At 41.3% G+C, this 25721-nt stretch overlaps 1 protein-coding gene across 1 annotated transcript; it reads right to left on the bottom strand.

The window, feature by feature from the left end:
• Nucleotides 1-9680: 9680 nt before the first annotated feature.
• On the bottom strand, nucleotides 9681-23350 carry LOC306747029 (semaphorin-4G-like; the record flags this gene model as incomplete). Its single annotated transcript, XM_079230020.1, has 14 exons — nucleotides 9681-10684; nucleotides 11211-11269; nucleotides 11683-11837; nucleotides 12030-12145; nucleotides 13162-13384; nucleotides 14157-14301; nucleotides 15268-15443; nucleotides 16335-16489; nucleotides 17134-17247; nucleotides 17336-17429; nucleotides 17635-17733; nucleotides 17854-17916; nucleotides 19210-19358; nucleotides 23203-23350. The coding sequence occupies 14 exons, from the start codon at nucleotides 23348-23350 to the stop codon at nucleotides 9681-9683; spliced, it is 2700 nt and encodes an 899-aa protein (XP_079086146.1).
• Between the last annotated feature and the right edge of the window lie 2371 nt (nucleotides 23351-25721).

Below are 25721 nucleotides of genomic sequence, written 5' to 3'. Positions count from 1 at the left end.
GTTTTTTAAGTAAACACATGGATCAAAGTTTGTGCAATTATTATTATTCACAAAACCATCTCAACTCAAGGTCCACTTACAGTATTTGCTGGTTGGGGAGTTTTTGCACATATTGGTCTTAATTAGCAGATTGAGTTCACCACTGAATTTACAGCTTTGCATTTTACTTTGAAAACTATCTATCCATCTGAATTCCTCTCTTCAAAATATTTGTCAATTTATTCACGTTGCGTAGTTTAAAATTTCCAGTAGGTATATTTTTGGGGTTTTAAGATTCCAACAGTAAATATGAACAAAATAACAAATCAATAAATAAACACTTATTTATTGCACATATGGCAGAAGGAGGCTCTTTTAGGTCAGCGTGCCTGCACCAGTCAGTGTTGATGGTGGATAGAGCAGCAAAGATTGAAAGATGAAATTATTTGACAGTGTGTTGACGCATAGACAGCGCTGGCAACATGTGCCTTCCATAAATGGCAGGAGGAAATGATGGCAATAGGTAGGAAATGGTGTCAGTCAGCAGAAATGAGACACACATGCACTCACACTATACGTCTGACTTCTCCATCCACCCAAAACAAGAATGACACTGAAATACAGACAAGTGTTGTCGTTGCTGAAGCCTGAAATTGCCTTTCCTTCCTGCTGTTGATTGTGTTTCACACTCAGTGAAACAAGAGCTGGGACCCCATGACAGATTCAATGTGTGTGTTTGCGTGTGCGTGTGTGTGTGTGTGTGTGTATATGTTGTCTTACTCATTTGTACCACGCTTACACCAATTTGAGATTGATTTGATATTCTGCTTGTGAGATTGAATTTATGCATGGAGGGTATTCAGCAAGAGAGCTTTCCGGTCAGTTAAGTGGCAACCAATCTAACTTCTTCTCCGGTTATTAGCATTGCTGGACTTCACTGAGTCCTGTGGCTCAATAAGGTTAATGTTTATTGCAAATAAATTCATCTGGAACACTGTTAACTGACTAACAGTCTCTTGTTCTCGCTGTAGACGGTGTACTCTATTGTTCCCTGACTGGGCCTCGATGTCCACCACACATGATTACATAAAGACTTTGTAACTTTTTTTAGAAGGAATTACACGGATTTCTTCTTTTATGCTTTATACTTCTACTTCAATTTTGGAGGGAAACATTTGTTTCACATATATAGTTATAGTATTTATAATTTATAATATTTACATATTATTATATTATTTAATAATATGATATTTTGAAAGTGATCATGATGCATAATGAGATCCTTTACTTTTGCTAGTTTAAACACATTTAATAATAATATTTTTGGATAATATTTATCTGTACATTTTGGAATGCAGGACCATTACTTGAGTATTTATATATTGTGGTATTTTTATCTTTTTTTTTCATCCTGTAATTGTCACTTGCTACTGCTACTGCTCATTAAAAATACTGTTTTTGTTGTACAGTAGCATACAGTCTTTTGGCTGTGATTTCATGTTGGGGTATATATTTGTATTAATCTTAGTTGCTGTTTACATTCATACATGTGATTGGTGTGTGTGCATGAAATAATTCCAAATGTCTCGTCTCAGAAAAAAGATTTAAAGGTTTTAAAGTTTCTATGCAGTTTTGCACAGCGAGGTCAGAGGTCAGGGTCAGTTATGGACCAGTGCCTCTGGAGCTGGCCGGGGTTCAGCCTCATCGTTGTCCGGTGACACATTCATCAGTTTGGATGCTTGCTGCCATTAAGAACTGATGCCAAGTTTTCTTGGTCAAGGTCTGTCTCCTACTCACTATGTCAGCCTGCCTCCTTGTTTTATTTATTTTATATTACACACTTTTACCTTTCTAGTCATCAATATGTATGTCCTTAAGGCCGTTGGACTTGGGTCTGTGCCATCAAACTTATGGAGAGAGGTAATCCTGTTCCTTCAGCCCAGATGTGCAGTGGAAGCTTAGCGGCCACTGGACTAGAAAAAAGTTAATACTAATACGCACATACTATATGAAACAATATTAGATTATTTACATCTCGTCTTGTTTGGTCTTCTTTGGATTATCTCCACAGCTGTTTGATTTCAGACAAGTGTGTGGTGTGTGTCCTGCCTACAGGGGAAATATGATTAAATGTGTTGGGGCAAAACACATAATACTATGGAGTTGTGCTGAGACTTTAGCATGTATCCTAGTGTATTTGAAGGCAATTGTAGAATTCATACTGGCGGATTTTCCATAAGCAGGCTGTCTATGACCTCCAGTGGTAAACAGCAGAAGTACATTTTTATATTATTGTAAAGAGAGGATCACTAGGTGGCGCCACAGGTGAGAGAATGACATGTGTCCAAAGGGGAAGCCATTGGCCCTGCAACACACACACACACACACACACACACACACACACACACACACACACACACACACACACACACACACACACACACACACAGTAATTACTAAAGTGTCACAACATGAACAAACACCCATGACAAGTGTCACAAGTGCTCTTTTCTGTGTGGCAAATTTCAAACATCAAAGCTGAGCAAGATGTGCACACCGAGCTGTTTTCACACTGTCAATATTTAAAAAGTCCAAAGGTCCCAAGATCAGACATTTGTCTGTGCCTCTTCAGGATATGGGTGTCAACAGCCGCTTTACATCTACATACACAACACCTGAGCAGCAGTCTGTGTTTGTCTAAATCTGTTTCACTGTTACATCATGCAAAGGAGAGGAGCACAATCACATGTTGGAGCCAGTATCAGAGTTGTTGCTCACTGCAGTTTCACTTGAAACTGCAGTGAGCTGCTATCAAAACATCTACCTGGAGTTAAAGTAAAACCTGAGACACTCAGGTGTGTGTGTGTGGGTTGACAATGTGGCGTATCTGTTGACAAGCTGATCATACAGGTGACGTGTCACCCGGGTGTGTCTATGTGAGCTTCCTGGTGGCTACAATTCAAATGTGCGTGATCACAAAACTACAGGGTAGCTTTCAATGCACTTGTTTTTTTGCACTATTGATTTCGTTGGATTCTGTCAGAAGCAAATCAGAGGAAATTGGCTGCAGTTTCAGCAACTACAACAAAAGCCTGGAGTGGTCCATTAAGCTTACATTATTAACCAATACACAATATGGCAAAACAGGTCTAATCTTATTCACCAGTGATTAACCTACTTTGTCATGAGGCGTTTCAAGGACACAACTTGAAATTCTCCGCAGGTTCATCTGTTTTTTTCTGCAGTCTGATTTTGACAGGCATGTGTCTTGTCTGAAGCAACTGTGACAGTCAGACAGCGAGCCGGTCGGGCGGAGTTGAGGAAGCAGATAAAGGGCTGATTGATATGGAAGTGTGGGGTGTGTGACAGCAGAGACGCGTGGCTTTTCTGGCGTCAAACCGGTCTGGGAGGAGGCAGAAGAGCAGCTTGTTTGCATGAAACAGCAGCACTCTGTTTGTTTTGGGGAAGAAAAGTGCAGCGTGACACACTTCTTCCCTTTGTCAGCTCAATAGACGGGCTTTCCATAACGGTGATGTCCAGAAAACCAGCTCAGAGTGGAAACAGCAACTGACAATATTAGGGGCCTGTTTATGTAGCTGTACAATGACTGCACACAGAAATAACAGTGGACTCTGAACACCACCAGTGTTTTCATTTAATATACAGACTGAATGGATACAACACTTGGTTTTCTTTCACTTACTTACTGCAACTTTTATTCTATATTTTGCCTTTTCACTGTTCTTAATTGTTTTCAAATCTTGTTTTCTTCTGCGTTATGTTTTGATGTTTTTGATGTTTTTATGTGAAGCACTTTGAATCGCCTTGTTGTTGAAATGTGCTATACAAATAAACTTGCCTAACTTGTTTATCCTTTTATTTTTTTTTAGCAGTGAGACTACGGGGAGGGACTTAAAGAGGACTCTATGTCACGCTTGTCCCAGCAGCATTAGATGTACTTTACTGAAGCTCAGGATCCTCTTACTTCATCCTGGCTGTCAACACTCTAAAAGCACATCTCTGTTTGTGTGACATTTCCAACATCACATGGGGAGCAAAGAATCAGGTAGAATGGGGATGTCTTTTGGGAGGAAAAAAGGGGAAAAAATAAACCTTTAGAAATCAAACAACACAATTATATTCAGCTCAGTATTTCCAATTTATTTGTTATGTTGTGTCCTCATCACAAAGTGTATTCAGTTTTGCGCAGCAATGGGTTTGTCATGTAAAAGCTATTTGTCCTTTGGCCAATCTTGATGAGTCACAGTGACTTCACTTTCTGATTTGTTCCACTTTCCACTTGTGCGTCCAATACATTTTAGGACACCCGCTTTTATGGGTGTGTCTTTTTAATCTAGTTGTTTTCACCAACAAACAAAATGCACCTCTGCTGACGTCTAAATGAGAACTAGAACCAAAAATAAACAAGACAAAGGAGAGCTGAGATGATGGCGCCGGCAGCAGAAAAAGGAAGAACAAGGAGTGGGAACTATCATATGATTCCTACACTTTCTCACTGAAGGTTACCTTGATATAAGACTGATGTCTGCAAGCTAAAATCTTATTTTTCCCCTATCATCTGTCATTTTCATCTCATGTCTCCTGGGATGATATTCATTTACAGCTTGGATTCACAAGGAAGAAAAAAAGATCTGTTGAAATATTTTTTCCCCAAGATGTAAATCTAGTCCAGGAATAGAAAAAGAGGTTTTCATCTCAGATGAAGTTACTTGATGGGTAATTTCTAAAAGACAGAGTGGTTTACAAATATCACAGGGAGATAAATCTCTGTCAGTGTGTCTGAACAACAAAATAGCACATTTCCCACCAATAAGACACAGTGGAAAGTTATTAAAGGTGTTCAGTACTTCAATAACTTTGCCTCAATGAAGAAAGACTGTCACTATGCATGTTGTGCAGTATGTTTATAGTGTATCCAACAGTGTCCACATTGTATTGTTAGTCTTATTATCTTGAAATGACAGGACCATGTTTTATTGCCTGAAATGATAATGACAATAAAGTTGGTTTGATTTCAATCATTTTCAGAAGCCCAAAGAAGTCAAATTATCCAGTAATTCACAAGAGAACTAGAGTGAGGCTATATATTAAGCTAAATGCTAATGCAACCACGAACATCTCACAATGCAAAAAAAAAAAATGCTGATGAGTTATTGGTAATGTTAACCAACATCTTAAGCCTATAAGTATGCTAATATTTGGCTATTTAACGAGCACTACAGTACAGCTAATGACCATGTCTTCAGTAGATGTTGAGGCGATGCAGTCAGATGTATCTTTTGATCAAGTATATATTTAGGCTACAACAGAAACACTTTCCCCATGTTTATCAAGTCAGTTCAAATCAAGACGGTAATGTGTTGTTGATTAGCACACGTATCAAAGCAGCAGGATTTTATTGAGTCCACACATTTTCAGTAAATTAAATGAAAATATTCTACTCTGCCACTCTAGAGGCAGACCATGGGCTCTCTATGTTGACCCTGATTACAAAAACCGAGGCGGCGTTAACGTAAGCAACGCACCAACCATGACAGTTTGTTAATCACATGTCAAGCTGTACGATCTGCAGGTTACCTGGCACTATTAAAAATGGCCCTTTGGCTGCGTGTGCACGGCACGGCTGTCCTATTTATGGGTGTTTTGTCACGCTGCCAGTAATATATTACAACAGCCGAGTTATTGTGTGAAAGCTGGGTGTTGCCAGTTCACCAAGCAACATCAGAAAAGGTCATATGGATGATGGGAAAAAAATCAGTGTTATATATTGACTGTGGCATTTCTGAAAGATCAGTTCAAACGGTTCAGATGAAAAAGAGGATCGACCGCTCTTTTATAAAAGCTGATGGACATTTTCTCTTGTACTGTACGTCCTTAGACATTCCAGCTAGATCTGAACCAGTCCTGGAACATCAACCTGTGAGCAACATTTTCCGTGCCATTCTCTGGTGTGCTTATTTAAAGCCTCATGTCCGAGAGTCTGACAACATTCATCCGCTCTGCCTCCTCTTAACATTCCAGTTTCATCTACCTATCTTTGTGAAACGTGAGAAGGCAAACTGTAAACAAGAAATGACGAGGAAGCTGAAGTACAAAGCTTTATTTTAACTCATTGGAAAAACAAACAAAAAAAAACAAAAAAATCACTGAAATGTGAAGGAACATACTGCCCTGTTATTCTCTGTTTAGTTTAGTAAAATAATTTGCTGTGCACACAAAAGCATGCAGTAACATGCCGATAGAGATCAAAACAAATATTTGGACATTACAGTGAGAGAAAAGCTAAATGATCCCTAATTAATAGGTTAGAGTGAATAAGTAAATTAGTGTGTTATTCCTCCCATTAGTAGGTTATAAATATAAAATTCCGTGGTTCTGGTACAGCCTCTGCATGCTTTTGGCTACCGTGCTTCCATTCATCACATTTTGTTTCAACACAGGCGACTTGTGACCCTCCCATTTGTCACAAAGGTGTCCACAAGTGGCACCTTAACAGCAACAATAACTTCCTCAACACAATGTACAAAATAAATACACTTTTTAAATCCATTTCTTCTGCCTTAAAAGTAGGCTCACAGAGCTCTTTTTAAGCACCGACCTTGGCATTTTACATTAATATTAAGAGTTTTCTTGACTTTAAGAAGAAAAAAGCTGTGTTGAAAACATAATTCATGCAGCAAGTGTGGAAAAAAAGGCTATTATACTTCGAGTTTGGTTGAACAAGTTTGCATCAAACAGACAGATGTTGCTTACTAGGACACTGCAGCCAACCGTTTTCATTCCAGTTGTGATAAAGCAGAGCTTTACACTTTTATGCTGTTGCTCTTATCCAGCTTCTCTTTCTCTTCTGGCTCCGCTGTCCAGTGATGAAGCTGAATTTGATTTCATTGCTCATTTAAAGAGCAGCTTTAAAGCGGGTCTTGCCATCTGACTGGACAGATGGTATCCCCAAGAATTAAATTAGGAGAAACTCAAACTGACCTGTGCACCTGCAACGAGAAAGAGGGAAAAGATATTCAACAATGTGTCTCTATTGTCTGTTTTTTTACTTTACTGTGTTGCCTGGGCTTCGTCAAACGCAGCTCAACGTATTTATATATTAGTTAGACTGATTTTAAGTGTATGTATGTAAGTATCGTTATGTTCACCTCATCTTCGAAAAGTCTTGTGCTTTGAAAGGAGGTCAGAGGGCTTTCTTTAATGGAGGCGTTTAAAGTGTGAAGTCTGCTTTGATCAGTGCCATTGACGGGAAAGCTTGGTTTATTGCAGACCACTGCAGAAGGCACAGTATCTCACACCCTGACCCCACAGCGCTTCAGCATCGTCTACGGGGGTGTATGAAGTGCCACATGCAGCATATGGTGTGTAGTTGAGATGCTTTTAGATTTCTATTTTGACGTAAAGTAGTAAAACACAAAACCCCAGTCTGACCCAGAGAGTATAAGCAAATAATTGGGAGCTTGAGGGTGTAAATCTCCAGGGAAGATATCAAACTCACTTTGTCTCTTCTCTTCAGCCTTCAGCAAGAAGGTCAGACGAGTGTTTAATTAATTCTGCCCTCTGACAGTGAGATGCAGAAAGAGGACACCATAAGGGAAATAAACAGTGTGCTCCTGATTGATAATGACTAGTTTGAAGATAAACTTGCCAAGTGAAAATATTAGTTTCCTTTTTGTAAACTGCAAAATAAATTAAACTGTAGCTCCTCCATCACCCTGGCTTCTAAAAATCGAGCCTTGGAGTTCATGGGATCCATGGTTGGGGTTCTCTCAGAAATGTTTGAGGTGATACACTATACAGTATATCTGTGAATTAGACTCTAGCAGATGTTTTCATATGGGCATCTCTGAACTTTTCTCCAAATTATAAACAGCCCAGCCGTCATATCAACGAGCTGTTAGCGTTCAGATAAATCCAGTAAATTGTGAGATAACACTATGCTCAGTGTGCCACATGTATCCAGTCTTTGCAACACTGATGAAGTGAACACTCACTCTATCTCCATGATCTATTCTTTTAAGTGCTTGTTTGGCATCGTGCCGGTGTCGGAGATGTGTTGGTAAGATATGAAAATGATTTACCTTTGATACTTTTGGTGAACGCTGTGCCCCACAGTTTGTCATTCTTCGCTATAGTCTCATGTCAGGCGTTGCTCAGCGGTGGATTGAGGCTCAGCTGAGACAGTTTTCCTCGTGTCAAACGAGGTCCAGCAGACAAAGTTGTGGCCTTCCCCGCTGCAGCTCTTCATACTGAGAAACGGTCAATCAAAAGGCTCCTCCATCCTGCTGGTTCTTGACAGGTTGCAGAATCAACGTCCATTATAGTGTTCATTACCTTCCGTTTCAAAAATGTTTTAAAAACTACTTAAAGTGCATTCAAATCAATAATACTGTCATATTTTCTTCAGGTTGTCTTTTAACACTTGGTGAAAAAAATCACTATTCAATATGTCTTCAATTATGTATAAGATTAAATAACATTATTTCCTTGTTTATTCTTTACTATCTAAGGAATTGTATATCTAAAATGTACCCAAATGATGTTTAGGTAAATTCATGTTTAATGGCTACTTATTATCTGTTGGCAGGAATCGCAGACACGAGTTGTGACGTTATATTAAAGGCCAACATGAGGCTTAAAGCCATGTTTAACCATTTGTGATAAGTTGTGAGCCTCAGCTGCAGCTGTAAATTACAGTTATGCTTATTTGCAATAGCAAATACTTATACTTACGATTAAAGGTTTACCTGTATATCAGGTAATTATGGCAGTCAAAGTTATTGATTTAATTTCTTACAATTTTAACACTACCAATGAATGGCAAATTCTCAATATTGCCATCAATTAATAAATAAACTACATGATATTATCAATGATTCATTTTAAACAATGTCAACATTATCTTCAATTTGGTTAATTACTGAAGTCTGAATTAGGGTCAATAGTAATATTAAATAATGATTAGCTCACCATTTCTTCATTCTTTTCATCATTATGTGCTGCCATGAGTTACTGTATATCATTTTGTGTGTTATTAGTATTAATTATAATATTGCAATTGATTAGGTCAGTATTAAATGTGAAAATATTGTATACCAAATTCCCTTACTCATCATGTCCACCTCCCTCAATATTTATAAGATGCGAGCGTCATGTTTAAAAATGCATAGGCCATCTGTGCACTTGTCAGTGCAAACAAACTTTGGCTAGCTGCCCTCCGGTCTGAATTGAGCCAAAGATGGCCGCCATGCAGCAGAAGACTTCACATGTATTTATATTCCCATGGGGCTTTGCTCCTTGCTGGAGTCCGTGTGTCCCGTTTTGTGTCTTGATACTCGGATCAGACTACAGACTGACTGCAGAAGTTCTCCTGGGCAGTAAAAAGGTGAGGTAGATTGCACTTTCTTGTCATTTCATGCTCGATCCTTCACTGGCATTTATCACTCTCACTTGTTATGTGTTGGGAAATTTGGGAATTAAGGTTAACAAGCAGCCCACAAGTCTAAAAAGAAGGAATGTCTCAATGTGGACTCGTACAAAAAGAAGAAAAAAAAATCCAAAGATTGTAGTTAAGACTCTCTCATTGCGTTAGTCCTTGACAATAATGGGTCATATGACAGGCACTTCAGCACCAAGTAAAAACATAGCTGCTCTCCCACCACAGGGGGAGCTACACCTCTCTACACGGAGCTCTCGTCCGGTCTGGGCAGCAGCTGAGTGTGTTTTCTCTTCTCTAAGATCTTGTTTAGCTCCTCGGCAAAGGAGTAGCAGAGCGGTGACGTGCTTTCAGACTCGCTCTGCCTCAGCAGCACGTAGCTGTTGCCATTCATCCTCCGCAGGACGCTGGGGAGCGTGGCCGATAACCCGTTGGGGAAGTCATACTCTGGAGAGGGATGTTGGGGAGTTGGTGGGAGAGGAGGGGCCGGGGGAGGAGACTCCTTATTGGGTGACGAGTGAGCCTCTCCGGGGACGATCTGGAGGAAGCCTCCCTCCTGGAAGTCGCCGTTGTGCTGCTTTGAAACTCCATTGCAAATGCCATTACCGTTACAGTGGCTCGAGATGGTCTTCAGCTCCATGAGGGAGGAGTTTCTGTGATGTTTTCTGTTCTTGTTGTGCCTCTTACTGTTCGGGTAGGCTGAAGCAGCGGCTCGTAATGAATACTTTCCTCTGTTGCCCACTCGCAGGCAGAAGCCCACGTAGACGAGCACCACAGTAAGGACTACACAGAGGCCTCCGAGGATGGTGATGAGGGACAGATATATGGCCTCCATGTGCCTGGGGGAGAGCAGCTCTGAGTGTGGCAGGAGAGGAGCCGGGGGCGGTGGCCCCTCGGAGGAGGAATGCTCAGTGGGGGTTAGCAGGGTGGCAAAGAAACTGTAAGTGTCTTCCGTTGGCTCAAAAGGTGGAGGAGGGGGCAGGTCCAGGCGGATGGTGACATTGAAGGCGACTATGGCGACCTGGATCTTGTTCTCGACAGCGAAGCAGGTGTACAGCCCGCTCTGGTGCTGCCGGGCCTCGATAATCAGCAGGCCGTCTGTGCCAGTTCTAAAGCCGGAGTTGAGGCCGTAGCCCTGCAGCTCGCTGCCATCCAGAGTCCAGAGGGGCGTCGCCAAGTTCGAGCTGAGCTCACACTGCAGCAGCACGTCGTCACCGACCCGCACAGAGCGGCTCCGCACGACAACGTCTGCAACACAGAATGAATACATCGTGTCTAATTTCACATTAAGTTTACAGGAAAACTCACAACATAGCCGCCGACTCATTTTATATGGCAATTGTTGGACACCTACTTAACCGATTAATGGCTGTCCAAGGTTATTGAGGCATAAACTCCAAATCCATGTCTTTTAAATCCTGCCATCGTTTTACCTCTCAGAGAGAGAGAGAGAACAACGAAGGGGCAGACGATGCTACATTTTATCAGATTGAAATTGTGAAGTGAGAGAAGGCATTTGCCTGCCTTGAATATCAAACAGATTTCTCTCCAGAGATGGCAAAAATGTGATTAAAGAAGGGAAAAGAGGATATTGCCAAAGCAGTGTGCATAATCAACTTTCAAAGAGGCCTTCACGCCATCTGATGACAACTATGCATCTTTTGAGTCCTTCCTAACATTTTCTATTTTTAATCTCCCTTTCATCATTAACTGTGTTAAAAGGAAACTTTTTTTAAAGTAGCAGCACCTAGCTGCAGATGAGATTTCTGCGTACCATCTTGTGTGTTCTCACATCCTTTTCTGCCCTGCTGGATGTCCTGGACTAAAGTGGATCTGTAATGAAGGGGAAAACACAACAGATAACAGTGCACAGATTAAACACACACTTTCTGCAACATAAAAACGTTTACAAATTGTTGGTAAGTATATTGAGAACTCCATTTCCTTCTATTTCTATTGTGTGCTATTTTCTGTCTCATATCATTTATTGCCTCCATACCGGCTTTCTACCAAGTAAGCAAAACCATCCAGGTTTAATCAGTGCACTGGTGCGCATAAGGTTAAGTACACAGCTGCATGCTCTGTTCACTATCACAGCGTTGTGATTACGCAACAGTTCTGGGAGCTGGCACTGTGATACTTGAGGTTAGTTAAATCAAAAACACACAAAAGGGCACCTGCAGCACTTTAATCAACACACACACACACACACACACACACACACACACACACACACACACACACACCTGTTTGCTTGAGCCATTACGCCCACACACTGGGCTCCGTTCCAGGCACAGTGAGGGTCTCTGGCAAAAATGCAGTCGTAGCAGGAGGTGTATCTGTGACAGCTAGAGAGGGGAAGCTGCACCACGCCTGATGGAGAGCCCACGTATACACTCATCTGGGGGCGACAGAGATGATTTAAATACTGTAGGACGGTGAGATTACTCATCAAACGTACGTGTGTGTGTGTGTGTGTGTGTGTGTGTGTGTGTGTGTGTGTGTGTGTGTGTGTGTGTGTGTGTGTGTGTGTGTGTGTGTGTGTGCGCGTGTGTGTGCGCGTGTGTGCGCATGTGATGGTCAAACACAGTACCTGTTTTGCTGACAGCAGCAGGTTGATTACAGGCTGTGGTTCCTCAAACAGTTGAAGCTCCTCGATAATGTGAAGCTGACCCTCGATTTCTACAGCTTTATGTAACCAGCCTTCATCTGAGCGACACACACAAAGAGGAGGAACATCAGCAATGAAAACAACATACCAACCAGCAGTGGCCAGTACTACAAACGCAGTTAACCAGTTCCCAAAACGAAATCACTTTGTTATGATTTATTCATAAAACATTAAATTGCAAACACTTGAAACTAACGCTTAAGATATCAATCCACTTATTTGCCTGTATTTATTATAGTTACAACATTGTTGAGTGGAAATGCAGCCACAGTTGGTGTTTTCAAGAAGGTTCAGACATCTAAAGATGTGGACTTCTCTCGCAAAACACAATGTTTTTAATGCAATAAACAAACCAAATGTAATAGTTTACATAGTTTCTTTCACATTTTTATCTTGTGGGTTTGATTCTCTGGAAATTTATAATGCGTTGCTGCACGAGCCACTTGAGCACATATTTGGTTCTGTAAATTGTTTATGCAAGTATAAACAGAATAATACATTTGTAAATGAGATGTAAATTTGGATTAGACAAACTACAATAGTTTTTTGGCAGCTGACTCTAAAGACTCCTTTAACACATCAACAACCTAGTAATGGATGGGTTACCATTTTTAACCGGGTTTCTGTTCCTGGTTTTATATTCTCAAATCATAGTGAAATGAATGAAAGACACATCAGAGATATATATATATATATATATCTATAGATATAGATATAGATATATATAGATATAGATATAGATATATATATATATATATATATATATATATATATATATATATATATATATATAGTAATCGATACAGCTAGCCTGGCCACGGTGACTCAACAATAAATAGTCCGGGACGTAATCCTTCATAAAAATATTATGAATTTAGGCAGACTTTACCAAACCCCCAGTTTCCAGTAGTTATGCTAAGCTAAGTTAACTCTATTGTAGCTTTACATAGTGAACAGACATGAGAGTGGAATCAATCTTCTCATTTAACACTCGACATTCCCCAAATGTCAAACTATAGTAGCACAATTATACCGGACATGAATTCATACACACCTGTGCCCATGTACAATACATGGTATGTTCGTCCATCTAAGCCTTGGATCATGCTTACGGCCATGTGTGTGTAGTCGGTCGTCCGCCTGAACAAAAGTGGTCGCCTGTCTGAAGGTTGGACCTGCCGGGACATCAGAGGATGCCTCCGGACAAAGTTCAGCACATCGTCAGGCAGGGAGGTGGAGACGTTGATGCCCTTGGCCCTCAGAGTGTCAGTTATACACTACAGGAAAAGAAGTCAAAGAGAGCGATGAGAGGAGGGATGAGAAGCCATGAGGCTTGGTGTGGGCTGCAGGGAGAAGAGACATTTTTGGCTTTTAATAAAATTCTCTGCAAGCAGAGGCGGATGGTGGAAGGCAGAGAGGATGTCACGAGGCTTAACGAGATGGTCGGCGAGGAAAAATTAAAGGATCAAGAAGAACATGCGAGCCTATGGAAGATTCTGTCAGGGGGGAAATGATACTTTTCACACGGACAACAATGAGACTGTGCGAGTTCAGCAGCCGGCTTGAGCTGACATGCGGGCGACTCAGCTCTCTGAGCACCTGACTAAGGGAACATCTCAGCTTCAGCCAACTCCTCTAAGAGGCTTTCACGCTCCCAAGTTAAAGCCCTTGACCGTTCCGTTTAATAGCAACGTTAGAATTAAGTCCCACAAAATTTTTAACTGACACCACTAAGCCATTGTCGCCAAAGCTACGGGCTGGAGTTAAATCGGCATGGAAATGGGTTTCAGCGACATAAGCTGGTTGTGTTTTTTGAGCCTCGTCCTTTCTATCATCTTCCCTCATCTTTTCTTCGTAATCTTTACTTTGGATCACATTCATCTGCTCTCCGTTGGCGTCTTCCTTGTTTGGATCCTGAGGCCGAAGGGGAGGGAGACTTTCCTCCTGTTCGTCATCTTGTGTTTAAGAGGCTGAGAGTGCAGCAGGGCCCGTGTCTTTGTGCATGTGTGTTTACCGTTCCAGGTTGTGTCTTTGTGCATGTGTGTTTACCGTTCCAGGTCGTGGGTCAGGGATCTTTCCAGTGTATTCCTTCCACTTAGAGCCAGAGTCCTGGTTCTCCATGTATGGTCCTTGAAAGGCCTCTTGAACTTCAGACAGAGAGAATCGACACACCGCAGACGCCTTCACGTTTTTCCTACAGAGAGCAACACAGACGGAGTGAGAAAAAGACCAGAGCACAGGCTGCAAACAATAATAGCAGTAAACCCAGTGTTGCCATAGGGACAGCTGTTGGAGTACAGTAGATCAGTGGTGCCCAAAGGAGGGAGGAGGAGAGGGAGGGTGAGCGCTGAGAGAGATAGTAGGAGGATTCCTAGAAGTCATACATCTCTGAGAAGGTAGGAGGGAAAGAGGAGAGAAATATAAAATCATTTCAGAGAGGTGTCGTAGGAGTTGGAGACAGGAGAGATGGCGCTCAAAAGGACACAGCGGCATCCAAACAACAAAAGCACTGAAGATAATCAGTTTGTTTAAACTTCCTGCACAACAAAACCTTTTGTCCAATACATTCTTGCAATAAATGCACCACATTGAAAAGAGATAACTAGTTTTTACAAAGAGCCATTGCCGTTATGACCATAAAGATGTTCCTGAAAACAAACAATATTTTTGATACGGTTGATGGTCTGCATTTTTCCTGCAATAGCCATCTGATGTATTTACATTCAGTAATTATCTCTCTGCATAGTAGCTCTTTATACTTTTTATACTTCCACCGTTTCACATTAAAAACGTTTAACTGGCGAACCATAGTGTCTTTTATTGTGAACACAGGAAATTAGTTTGTCTTTTACATTTTTCAAAGAAGTCATAAAAAGAGCCACAGTGTGGCATTAGCAGGTTAACTTATCTTTACCTTCTTTTTAGTCCATCTAAATCTGTGTTTCTTATTAATATTCTCTCCCTAAATTATGGTAAAACCCGTCCACCCAACTTTCATTTGAATGAAAGAGTTCCCCTCTCTTTCATCTCGTCCTCTCCTGTCTCTTTCGACTTTCTCAATGTATCGATTGCTGCCTTTCATCATCTTCATCTCTCTCTTTTACATTTGCATCCTCAAAGTCCCCGTCAGCCGGAGATCTTGACGCACGTTCCCACTCACCATTCCAGGCCGAAGATGCCGTAGAAGAGCGTGTCCTGCGGCGTAAGGCCAGGCATGACAAAGATGCTGCGCAGCATGTTGAAGTGGAAGTCGTACTCGGGCAGAGAACATGTCAGCCTGGCCTTGAGGAAGGACGTCCACCGTTTCTGGAGAGTTAAACGGCCTCCCCGGTCCCCCTGAGGGAAGAAGAGGGCGGGAGAAATGAGAAACAGAGAAGGGAGGGGAGCGGGTCATACGAGGTAAGGTCTGAAGAAATGAAAAACAGACCGGACAATCGACTCAAGGTGGCACACAAGGGGAACTGAACCCCCTAAAGAGTGCAACAGATGGCATTGGAAAGCAATAACGAAACAAGATTAGGGTTTCCCATAGGTACTGTGAGACTCCCCACTGAAATCTACAGGTTTGGGTAAAAGTGTGTGTTTTTGTCCCCAAGCAGACTGCAGCACACTTAACGAGTGAAACATTCTGGACACGTTCATATTGGAAAAGCTCGACTCAAGGCCACGATTCTTTTGGAAATCCAGCAATTGACATCACTCTTTGATCACAACTTTTAAATGTATTCAGCATGTAGCAAATTGCAAATGTCACACATTCTACCGCAGGACATTTCTATTAAGATGAATAAACAATATTATTATTGCCACAACTTCAAGGAGAGAACTTGTGAGCTGACTTGATTTTAAAGGTGCCATAGGAGAGAACAACAAGGTTATTACACTGTACAGCTAGCTCTCATTATTCTTAACTCCTTCCTGGGCAGCAGGAAATGTAAATCATTCACATTTCAGGCAGCAGAGGATGCCAAACAGTCTGTCTCTCCCCTGCAGTCATCCATCCCTCGCACTCTGAGCCACAGTGACGTTGCAGCCCATTCATCAGCTACAAACTCTGCTCCTCTAATCACAATGGAGCCATGTTACAAATGCAAATCCCATCCAGCCCCTCATCTATTATAGCAACCTCTTCTATCATCAAGAAAGACTTCACTCAAGCTAGTCTGATGCAATACTTCACTCCCAGTTGTGAATCATATCCTGCATCCTTTTTAAAGCTACACTCACCTTACAAATGCGAGCCACTCGTGCCACCCTGCTGTGGCTGTAGGTTGTTGTCTGCTCCTGGCTCTTCTCGGTGAAGAAGTAGTAAATCTTATCATCATCGCCGGTGCTGCTGCCCAAACTCTCCCTCACGAGCGCCGAGCCCACAAAGTCTGCCTCTGTATAGGAGAGTAAAAGATGTACAGACTAATGCTGTGGGGGTTTTTTCTTTCTTGAATAAGGAATTTACAAAGACAATTTCTTACCATAAAACTAGGTATAGTAGTTTCCCCAAACAATAGAGTTAACATAATATTCTACATGTCTAACCTGAGGTGTCTCCACAAAACATCTTTAACAGAGGAGATGGCTACTTAAAAGACAAGAACAAATGAATGGTAATCCAAGCACCAACACAGTTAGAACAGATGGTGAAAACAAACAATGAAAAGGAGAAGATGTTATCCGTTTGAGTCATTTAAACTCCAAACCAGGTTTCTGGAGGACTATATTAACAAACATCAGAGTCCAGAGTCATTCTAGTGGCTTGGTGAGGCTGTGCTTAGGCCCAGTTGTACTTTAAGCTAAACCACAATGCCAGCATGCCCACTATGATTATGCTAATAGGTATAATGTATCATTTTAATGATGTATTTTTTATTTTTATACGCAAAGGCATACAAATATATTTAGCAATGTAAAACTACATAGTAGTATTTTAAGAATTATTGGAGCAATCAGCAGAAGTACAATAATGTATTATTGATCAACTGCCACTGATAAAGAGAAAAGGACCTTTTATTATTCCAGAGGATTAACTCACCGTTCAGCCAGCGTGTCGGGGCATCTTCTGTCTTCAGTGTGGGGAACGGAGAGTTGCGGCGGATATCTGGAAAGCTCCTAAACTCGTACTGGGAAGCTGTATACATCTGTTGGTCTGGAGGAAAACCAATGAATCAGATTATGCAGTATTGTAATCTATTAGTAAAACTTTGGAGGTGACTGACAACTGTTGAAGGGCGTACCGATGATGAGGGCAGTGTAGCCTGTCGTCGGGCTGTAGGGGCATTTGTCTTTGCCCTCTTCAGGCTGAGACGACATCACAAACTTCTCCTCATTCTATACAGGACAAAACATTTGGGTAAAGAGGACATTTAGTCCCACCTTAAAACCATACATGAGGAATCAAAGATCACAGCAGCGATGTTCACATCTATATAAACAACTTTACTCAAAAAAAGTGTCACTAATATAGTACGAAATTAAATATACAAATGGATTCAACAGCACTTAAAGGTCTGTAATGCGTTTTGCGTTGACATACTATGTATGCACAGAGGGGTCTGAAGGCATGAGTCCCACACATGTAGAGATGAGTTGAGTTGAACCTCTGGAGGAAGCGGATGTGATTAAAACATTCCGTCTGGAAGAGGATGAGAAAGCCAGAAAATATGTTATGGTCAGGAAACGAATATCAATACATGGGAGAGAACCCAATACGAAAAGATGAAAAGAAAAGACCCAGGAAGAACTGAATGCCTACCTTATTGTCTTTTCCCTTGAGCAGACACTGGCGTTTTTGCTCGGGGGAGGTTTCCCATTCAATCTAATACACACCACATTTGATACAGGAAGAGCACAGAACAAATTGGATGGTTTCATATCACTGACTTGTATACATTTTAGTAAAATACAACAGATAAAAGTATTTTTAATTTCTTTCAAAAATATGGAATTTTGACCTCACTGCCTTCATTGTGTTGTTGAACAGCATCGTATCTTTTCAAACTCTTCTGACACAAAGACGGTTTTAACAGGTGTATTTACAGCAGGGGACGCAGGAATGGCTGCGAGGGAGTGTTACGCACGCACACCAGCAATTATATTTTATGACAGACACCAACGCTGCATTAACCTAATTAGCATGACAGCTTAACGTCAGGTTGTCACCAGGTAACACACGCAGCAGCATGAAGGGGAACGAGGATTTTCCACTTCCCTGGGTGACGGTAAACTTTGAAGACATTGTCCTGCAGCATAGATAGTATGAGAACTAGACTCAATCACAGCAACATTGCTGAGAATACACTTTAAGGTCAGCTATGGACATATTCAAAAGTTATTTAATGTTTGTTTTTTGCATCACTGTCACTTTACCTATACCAAAGCAAATGCGTTTCATCTTCAAATACCATCTGTTGAGCTACTCTGGATTATGTCGTTACTTTATTGCACATGGATGCATTGTTCATTGTGAATAACTTGTTCATGCCATTTGAAACCAGATATGTAAATGTCTGAGTTTACATTTATTTAATGTAAATGGCAGAATATCTTATAACTTCCAGCCATAAATAGTGTCAAAAATTGGCTTTTATATGAAGAGAATTGTAAGGACTATAACTTTAATGCGGTAAACGATAAAGGGAAAAGGGCCAAATGTCTTATCATAACCACCGACCTGAAATATTAATTCGAATCAGAATTAACCTCTTGTGGGGTTTTAAGTTAAAACTGGCAACACTAGATTGAGGTAGATAGATAGTATGCTAATAACTGCATACATGTCAACATATTCCAATGTGTGGATGATATAAACATGAATTCTGTATCTATTTAAAGTTACAGTGAGAAGATACAGTAGTTAGTTTTTCCGTTTTTTTCTCATTAATATGTAAGTTTATGCAGCAATAAGCTCCTGTGGTGAAACTGCGAGTTATTAAACCAAAAGTAACACAACTACACACATAAACAAACACACAAGGGGTGACATGGGAATAAGTAGTTTTGCCTCAAAAAGTTCCTGCGTCGTGGAATGCAAATTAAGTTGTGGCAGAGTTGAAGATATGGCAGCTGAGGTGCACAACATGAAGCAACACAGAAACAAAAACACACTCACAGTGAGAGCAGAGCTGGCTGAAATGTCAGAGGCATTGAGAGCAAAAACAGCTCCCCGGGCCCCGACGAAGAGACGCTCACTGTCAGCCTCCAGCAACATGGTGCTGTAACTGACTGCAGAGGACTGGAAACGTCTGCAGTCCCGGAGACCTGAGAGAGGATAGGAGAGGAGAGCAGAGGAGAGGAGGAGGATTGTTATTAAACATTACTTTTGTAACACTGGTTGGTTCTGCCACATCGATTTATCAAAACAGCTCTAGTGTCCTTTAACAAATTCAGGTTATGTATTTTTTTAAACGACACACAGAAAGTCAGAGGGAGCTAAATGTACTACACATAACCCAGTTTTTCTTTTGTTGTTGTGCTGCCACTGATAATTGGGATCATATCCCAGGTTTGATTATTGGACGTAGCAGCTTGATTCTCATTCATGTGGCCACACACATTAACATCTGGGAATATCTCAGCACAAACACTGTCCACTACTGCAATGTCCTGTCTCTATGGCAGACCATAAAAACTGTGGGTTCACAAATAAAAAAATTCTAGAGAAGAAGCATCCTCTGTTCGCGATCATATTTTCTCAACTACTGCAGAAATGTACTTATTTATCGTCTGTAGCAACACTTGAGTGATTACTAGATGATGCAGCACACCTAAACACTGGATTTGTGTGCGATAATTTGAATAAAAAAACAAAAACAATCCACACTGCTGTTCTGGAAACACCTGAATGTATTTAGACTCATTTGCATAAAGTTCTTGCCATCAGAGTGGGGGCATTTTAAAAGCATGAGAGTGAGTGTTTTTTCAATCAAACCTGACAGCATGAGAATAAAGGGAGAAACTGAAATCTATTCATCTCCTGTGATGGATTTCTCTCTGTATGATTGCCGAACATCAGTGCAAAGCGCTAAGAAGGCCTTGCTCTTTGATTCTGAGGGGTTTACTGCAAATTCTTTTTTTAGACTGCAAGAAAAAAATATCCTATTCAACTCCATTGTACTGCAGCTGCACAGAAAATCACTTTCATGACCTCAAAGTTCATTGTGTTTCATCAGAAATAAGAAAAATACACACTCCCACAACTAAATGGGAAAAGCAAGATGTATTATCATAGCGGCTTTTCGACAGGAATTCATACATTTCTTTGGTGGACCATCGCCATACATACGAGCCCTGCGGTTGGCATAGATTAAAAAAAATGCCTTAAATTTGGTGGTTTCAGCATTACAAACAATTTATATTTATCCCTGACCAGAGATGAATTTACAACCCCACCATGGACAATAAAAGCCAAGGGATTATGCTTATCCCAAACAGCTCTGCTGAGGAAGAAGAAGATAATGAAAAGAGGCCCAACACAACATCAGATTTCAGAAATCCACTTCTGCTTAATGCGGGTTTCTGTGATTTTATTGCTTTGTGGGCATGTACCCCGTCCAGCTTACCAGGATATATTGGGATGCATCTGTTTTGACAGGACATGAGATTCATCCATACAAACACTCAGCAAAGACACATGCTGTACAAATATACACACATATACACACACGCACACTCGCTCACACGTCATGTCATGTCATGTCATGTCATGTCATGAGGTCACTCACTGCAGTCCTGAGATGCCAGAGAGTTATGTAAGTTCTAAACATACGATCGAGCCGGGCTCCACTTACCTTGGGTAAACATGACACCACTGTCAACAGTCACGGGTGCATGTTATGACCTCAAGAAGATCTCCACAATACCAACTGTGATGCGACAGCATGACAGCAAAGTTTTAGTTCCATGTCTAATTAAAATATCTCATGTGACGAATGCTGAGCATATTTATCCATCAGCTGGGGTGGAGTATTTACAGCAAATAAAAGCAACAGAAACTTGAAAGCAAGCCACTTTTTTCTGCCTACTGCTCGACAGCAGCTCAACTCGACTTCCTGCTTCCTCAGCCACTCCACTTCCACACTGAAGACTGCATGGTTATCAAGTAAGCCGTCATTAAGATTCCTATCAGCTGCTACAAAACACAACCCACACTGCTCACTTCAGCAGCAGCAGTCAGATCCCATCCCAGACTGCTCCCTGGTGATAAGGTGTGTACTTTACCTCACTCATTCTCAGCAGGAGGAAGAAGATTTTACCTGAATGGGATTTTCAGAAAAACAGCTCTCCCAACATGATACAGGTTTCTTTATTGTAATCCGAGCATTAAGACACACAATGCATGACAGCTGCAGCCATGTAACTGTAAACTACCTTTCTGACGGTGTGACGCTGCGGAGGAAGATTTATTAACTACATCTGCCAGCACATTTTAGCCCCGGCTTATAAGATCGTGAGAGAAAAGGCCCGTTTGATTAAGTCTATAGGGGAAGCAGAGGGAGAAGCCCAGAAGATATTTTCTGAGCAAACACTTGGAGGGACCTCAGCTGATCAGCACAGTACACAGTGTTCAGGGACAACGCACACGAACGCACACACACAGTTGCTGAACCTTTAGGGCGACGGACTGTAACGTGACAGCCTGAAATTCACACTCAATTGTCAGGTCTGTTTACGGTCCAGCGTATCCTGGAAAGCCGGCAGGCGGTGCTGAATAAACAAAGTTAAATCCACCGACTATAATTCCCCAAATACCTGACAGGTTGAAATCAGTGTGCGTAATGAAAAGGTATTAAGATGTTTAGATGCGTCCGGCTATCTCTGTTTTGACAGCTTTTAGCCTCTCTACTCCTCAAAACTGTAAATTCGTCAAATCAATAATAATCCATCACGACTGTCCCTCCAATTTTTTAACCTTTATGGTGACGTTGCGATATGGAGTAAACACGGAAGTGTGATATTAACAACCCCGCACAGATTTGGAGGCTTTGCCTTCTTTAGGTTGCTAAGAAACACAGAGATTAAATGGATTAGAGGTAAATTTGTATATCGAATTCTCATCAGGAGGAAGGACGAATAAAGAAAGAAAGACCAGAGGTAAAGACCAAGTAAAGGAATTGAAAGAGGGCAGAGCATCCATGGAAAGTACAAACTAATAAAGAAAAAAAGGGAGGGAAAGAGACGGATGGTGGGGGGAGGCGGGAGTGAGTGATGGGGCAGCAGACAAGGAGATAGGAGATGAGGGGTGTAGGGTGTAGGAGGACTTGTGTGCAGGCTTGAGCCCAAACTGATGATTTACAGAAAGTGAGATAAAGGTATCAAGAGAGGTTCATAACAATAGGTGTAGCAGGAGGGGAAAACATGGATAGAGATAGTGTAAGGAGGTGATGTATTGAGAGAAAGACAACGGTTTAGAAAGAGAGAAGGGGAGGAGAGGGATGTTGTTCTACAAGAAGATCTAATGGAGTTAAATTTGGCTGCATGTCGAAGTGGAGACGTGAGAAATAAAGTCCAGGATCAGATAACAGTACTGGAGACACACACACACACGGCAGAAAATTACGGTATACGGCCGTCTTACTCCATACTACAACAGTTGTCATGGTTACGCTGCTTCTGACTGAACTACCTACACGGGTGTCGGTCTCCCACGATGCTCCGCATGGATCATAGTGTAAGCACATCACTCATCTGCCTCATTCTCTGTGACACCTCGGGCTACATGCCATCACTCACACAAGGTAAACGAATGGTAATCACACTTTGGTAAAATAAATAATAATCACGATCTACAGAGCAGTAGGTGTGATAATTACTGAAGCAAGCGGGTTTGTGCACAAGTTGGTGTACAGAAATAACTAAAAACAAGAGAAAAAGACGGCACAGCACCTGCAACACTACAGACTAAAGAGATTGAACGATAGAGAGTATCTCTCCAAATGGAGACAGTCTTCAGGTATTTAACCCAAAAAAAAAACAGTTCAAACTTTGACCCCTCAAATGATAAGATCCGTTGAAATGTGACCATTTGGAATGTGTTGCACCATAAACTGTCCAACAATCTGCTGATTTTAGAACAACCCCCCTGTGTGCTTGAGTTCTTGCTTACCACTGTTCAACACGGTGACGCGTGGAGTCACATCCAGGTCCAGGGGCGTTCTGAACGGGTAGCTGGCTGCGGCACACACACAGCAGCTCAGCAGCAGGAACCGCACCGCAGAGGATCGAGCTCCCTGCATCTCCACCGAGTGTCTCATGGGACACATACACACACACACGCTCTCCGACCAGGGCGTATACACATGCAAAATGCACTCACACAAACATATTTGCCCTACGACTCAGCCGGCAGCAGACAGCCTCTTCCCCAGTGCTGTAGAGAGAATCGAAGGAACCTGAAAAAAATAGGGGACACACAAAACCATCTGGGTTAATAGTCATATCTACACTCGAAGAAACTAAAAGAAAATTACTGAAAGTGTCACATCAGAGGAAAAGAAGAAAAAAAAGGAAAGCTGGTGAGTCAAACATCACAGTTAAACATTAAATAAGCTGATGTGGAGGATTTCACATGGATGACGACAGAGATATGAAAGAGACACAAAGTGCATTGGCTCAATAAAATATTGGGTGCTTTTGCAGATCAATGCTGCCATGCGAGACTGGGGCCGGCTCTCCGTGTTGCAAAGTGTTGCAGTGTGCAAGCAGCTGCTGCTAAGTCTAAACACATGGCAAGTATCCTTAACCAAACAATGGCTGTCAAACAGAGCTACGTGCCGATGTCACAAGCAAACACTTGAATGAAGCGCCGATGAGATCGATAAGATGTGAAACCAGTTCAAACAGCAGACGTGCATGAGAGGAGTCCAATGCATGAGGGGAAATATGATCATCTCTGTGTGTGTGCGCGGGTGCGCGATATGATAGGAATGTTATTTCAGCAAGACAATGTGCTTTTTTTTGGAGAAGTGAAGGGAGAGGTGATGTTTGTGCGTCCCAAATCACATGGACCAGTGCATGTAGACCAACACTGAACGCACACGGCATACAATCGATCACACCTATCTTTTATGCAACCGACACACACCTCTCTCTTTCCCTCCCTCTTAAAACTCCACCTATTGTTTAGAACACTTTTTTAGAACTGTTTCATGGAGGAACGATTGTTGAAAGAATGTCTCTGAAATTTTGGCAACTCACACCGTAATCAATCTAGATTGATAAATAACACGACAGGTGGGAGGATTTTGAGGTGAGCTGTACCTTTAAAATGCTTTTGCAGTTCCAAATGTAAACAGTCACACTCTTTAGTGCTTTCCTTCAGCAAAGCATGCTCTTTTGCACACTAAAGAGCCGAACGTCCAGAGAGGCTGCTGGTTCCTTCTATCACGAGCACACACATGCCAACACAAATCCGCGCGCGCGCGCACGCACACGCACACGCACACACGCACACACGCACACGCACACGCACACGCACACACGCACACGCACACGCACACGCACACAGCAGAAAAGTGAATCCATTAGCACAAGTGTCTCACAGAAGGTCCTAGCAGTCCCTCAGGGCAGGACACCATGACAACAGCTGGCTTGAGCATTGCATAATGTGACAGACAAACAAACTGCAGCATGCAGGTGTGCTGACTGTTATTCTAACAGCAGGTAGTAACTGAAAGATGGGGCAACACATGGTTGGCTGTAAGTACTGTAAACAGTGTTATTTTATAACCTTTTATTGCACCCACAGGACACTAGCGTGTAAGAATTTCCCAGAGTGCTAGTACTACGGGAAGTAACAGGATTTTAGTCCCAAACAAGCAATGTGTGTCCACAGATGGACAAAAAGATGCCCCGTTGTAAAAATATATTATTATTGAAAGCATAAAGTGATGGTGTCTCCAGTGGGTGGGTGTTAAAGGATTATTCTACTTTCATTGTTTTATTTAGAGATATATATATATATATATATATATATATATATATATATATATATATATATATATATATATATATATATATATATATATATATATATATAGATAGATAGATAGATATATATATATGACCACAATTGTGGTTTTGCATGTTTCAGCACATTTACAAATGGTGTACTAATTCAGAACTTTTTTAGAAACAAAGAAAATATGTTTTTAGATTGATTTTCCATCTTCCTGCAGTCACCAGACTCAGTTGATTTATCTGCAGAACTCAGCAGAGAGATGCAAAACCTGCAGTAGATTTAAGTAAATTCTTAGTGAGATAATACACATCATGCTGAACATTTATTCCTCTTTATTTCTAAATATAAATTGCAGTGATACATTTACAAGTGAGGACTATTTTGTAAATTAATTTGTGTTGGGCCAGCTGCCAAAAAGTGTTGTAGTCACAAGTTATGTTGTTAAGAATAAAAACACAAAGACACTAAAGTAGGTATAATAATAAGAAAGTATAGACTGATGATCGAATAATGAAAAAATATATATAAATCAGTACTTGTCAAGTTCTTGCATTAAAACATGGCACCTCAGCAGCAAGATTATACATTCTTGAGGATGTTGGACTTTCCCAAAATACACCCGCAAGGAAGAGAAAAACCGTCCCTGCTCATTATTTTGGCCAAAA

Source organism: Taurulus bubalis (assembly GCF_910589615.1).
Source record: "Taurulus bubalis genome assembly, chromosome: 14".
In the NCBI taxonomy this organism is placed as follows: Eukaryota; Metazoa; Chordata; class Actinopteri; order Perciformes; family Cottidae; genus Taurulus; species Taurulus bubalis.
The sequence above is the reverse complement of the archived record's forward strand: the minus strand, read 5'-3'. Positions and strand labels throughout refer to the sequence as shown.